Raw genomic sequence first — 2,778 nt, forward strand, 5'->3', positions numbered from 1 at the left:
CCTCCGATCAGACTGGCCCAAGAATGTTGTAAAAGAGGATCGTCCGAAAAAGAACTGCTTCGCCTGTTCGCATCTGCAAGCGTGTGTGTGTTGGTGTTTGGGCACAAAGGTAGTGTGTGTGCGTGGGTTGGCTTGAATGAACAGGGATGTTTGCACTCACTGCCTACATTAGACCCACATTGAAAACCAAGACCAACACCATCTTCCCTCTCATACATATATGTGTGTGTGTGTTTGTGTGTGTGTGCGTGCGTGCGGGCGTGCGTACCGGTTGGCTGTACATGACGGAGAGGGAGTTGAACTCGCGGAAGACCTCCTCGTTGCTCTCGGGCTCAAACAGCACAAACTCCTGCACCGTCTGCTGCGTCCCCGCAATCACCCGCTGGGCCTGCAGCCAGAGAGGAGCGTTGGTGGTGGTGGTGGTGGTGGTGGTGGTGGTGGTGTTAAAGCGTGAGGAAGTGTCGCTGCTGGCGCAGAGGTGCTGAGTGCCAAAGCAACAACTCCAGCGTCACCATCAACCGTACCGCCGTCGCCGGCACCACCACCTCTGTCAACATCATCACCACCACCACCACCGTAGCCACCATCTCAGCAACAGCAGCAAGGGGCATGTGCGTGTGCGTGTGCGCGTACCTCGGCGTAGTTTGTCTTGAGGAGGCGGTAGTAGAGGAGGGCGCGGTCATGCACGTCCTGGTGCATCTCATCGGAGATGATCGAGTCAAACAGCCGCCCAAGCATCTTCTGCATCTCAGGTGGCCGCTTGAAGAACAGCTTCACAGCAGACGTCAGCAGCTGCAGTCACACGCACACATGATGTGCGTGAGGACATTGCCAGTCTAGAGCTGAGGGTGAGGTGAGTGGGCACCTCTGTGGGGCGGTGGTGCACACACACACACACACAAGCACACACACACACACATGCACACGCACACCACCAGACCTGGAGTCGGACGGTTGGCGACTTCTCGCTGTTGACGTCGTCGATAAACGATTCGAGGACATACGGCCCCTCCTCCAGCAGCTGGCCAAATTCGCCGAGGAGCCACACCAGCGCCGCCCGCGCCTCGGGCTCGTCGTCAAGCGTGGCAAGATCAACGAGGTCGTACAGCTGGGGCACAAGCCCGTCAGCCTCCCCGGGGTACTGCACGGTGGGAGGGGGGGGGGGCACGTGAGGTGTGATGTGTGATGTGTGGTGTGTGCGTGTGCGTGTGCAAAAAGAGAGTGAGAGAGGACGACAGAACAACATACAACCGCAATTTCACACACACACACACACACATGACCACCAGTACCACCACTGTGGTTTGAGGCGGGGAGCGTACCCTGCGGAGAATGTCGCGCATGACGACGAGCGTCTCTGCAGTGAGATACGGGGACCGCAGCTCAAGGAACGCCAGCAGCTGATGGAAACGCACGTGAACACGTGAACACATGAACACATGACACACGCACAAACGAACACACACATGAACACACACATGAACACACACATGAACACACACACGAGCAAGTGATGGGATGAGTGATCGTGTATACGCAGCGAAGAGCTGATGGTGGTGCTGTGAGTAGGCAATGGCAATGGCAATGATAGCTGCACGCATGTGATGCAAGAAAGACCGTGGGCCATTAGAGAAGGCAGTCGCAGCCAGTCAGTGAGTGAGTGAGTGAGTGTGTGTGTGTGTGTGTGTGAACTCACGGCCTTGAGGATGTTGGCAATGGCGGCGGGGAGCTTGATGGCGATTTTGCCCACAGAACGAACAGCACGCCTGCACATATGTGCACACGCACACACACGCACACACATCATGAGGGAATGGAGAGAAGATGGTCTCATCAACTACGTCATGACCACACGACCATCACCAACAGAAGCAACATAATCAACAGGCAACCAACCACATCAACCCACAGCCTATGCATCCCTTCAACTGTCCACCACCAGCGCACCTTGCCATGTCCACGTCAATGTCTGTGACGCACGCTGCGAGCTCCTCCACAATCTTTTCGACGTTGCTCTCGTCCGCAATGTCCGTCAGGATGGACAACTTCTTCGCCTTCACGTACGCCGGATCCGTGAACCGCGAGAACAGCGCCTTGTAGTCGTTCGCTGCACACACGTACACATGCACACATGCACAGACACGCAACGCAAACGTGAGACACAATCAAGATGACTGTTGCATTCACACACACACACACACTTACAAACACACTTACACACACGCACGCACACACTTACACACACGCATACGCACACACACATTGACACAGGCAGCGGGAACATGGGACAAGTCTCATGCGTGCATGCAGGCACCGAAGATGTGTGGGCGGCGCTTAATGAGGAGGTGGATGTGGTGGAGCACGGTGTAAGACAGCTCTGACGCCGATGACGACATGAGCGTGATCAGCGGAACCTGATGAGCAGGGGGGGGGGTAATTGAGGAGAGTGGTCGTGAGGAGAGGGGTTGGTGATGGGGATGGCGTTGATGTGAGGGGTGTGCGATGAAGGGCGATGCTGTCGTGGACATGCAACGACCATCCACAGACACGTGAGCATGAGTGCAGCGTCACACCTTGAGCCGGTCGTAAATGTCATCGTGCATGTCCTCAAACTTGTCCGTCAGGCGCAGGAAAAACCGACACGCGCCCTGTGCACAATGAGTTCGTGTGTGTGTGTGTGTGTGTGTGTGTGTGTGTGTGTGTGTGTGTGTGTGTGTGTGTGTGTGTGTGTGTGTGTGTGTGTGTGTGTGTGTGTGTGTGTGTGTGTGTGTGTGTGTG

General features: G+C 55.9%; 1 protein-coding gene across 1 annotated transcript in view; it reads right to left on the bottom strand.

Annotated features, from left to right (window-relative positions):
- The window catches only part of PTSG_04634 (uncharacterized protein), a gene marked incomplete at its 3' end in the record, with an annotated part of 7,734 nt that overhangs the window by 2,879 nt on the left and 2,077 nt on the right, over positions 1-2,778 (bottom strand). Inside the window, exons 6-13 of the mRNA XM_004994670.1 lie at positions 2,574-2,648; positions 2,315-2,414; positions 1,948-2,107; positions 1,697-1,766; positions 1,323-1,400; positions 941-1,141; positions 634-792; positions 269-388 (exon numbers count right to left, since the gene is read on the bottom strand). Of these exons, the coding sequence (XP_004994727.1) occupies positions 269-388; positions 634-792; positions 941-1,141; positions 1,323-1,400; positions 1,697-1,766; positions 1,948-2,107; positions 2,315-2,414; positions 2,574-2,648 (963 nt within the window). The remainder of the gene's footprint in view (positions 1-268; positions 389-633; positions 793-940; positions 1,142-1,322; positions 1,401-1,696; positions 1,767-1,947; positions 2,108-2,314; positions 2,415-2,573; positions 2,649-2,778) is intronic.

Source organism: Salpingoeca rosetta (assembly GCF_000188695.1).
Source record: "Salpingoeca rosetta unplaced genomic scaffold supercont1.10, whole genome shotgun sequence".
Classification (NCBI taxonomy): Eukaryota; class Choanoflagellata; order Craspedida; family Salpingoecidae; genus Salpingoeca; species Salpingoeca rosetta.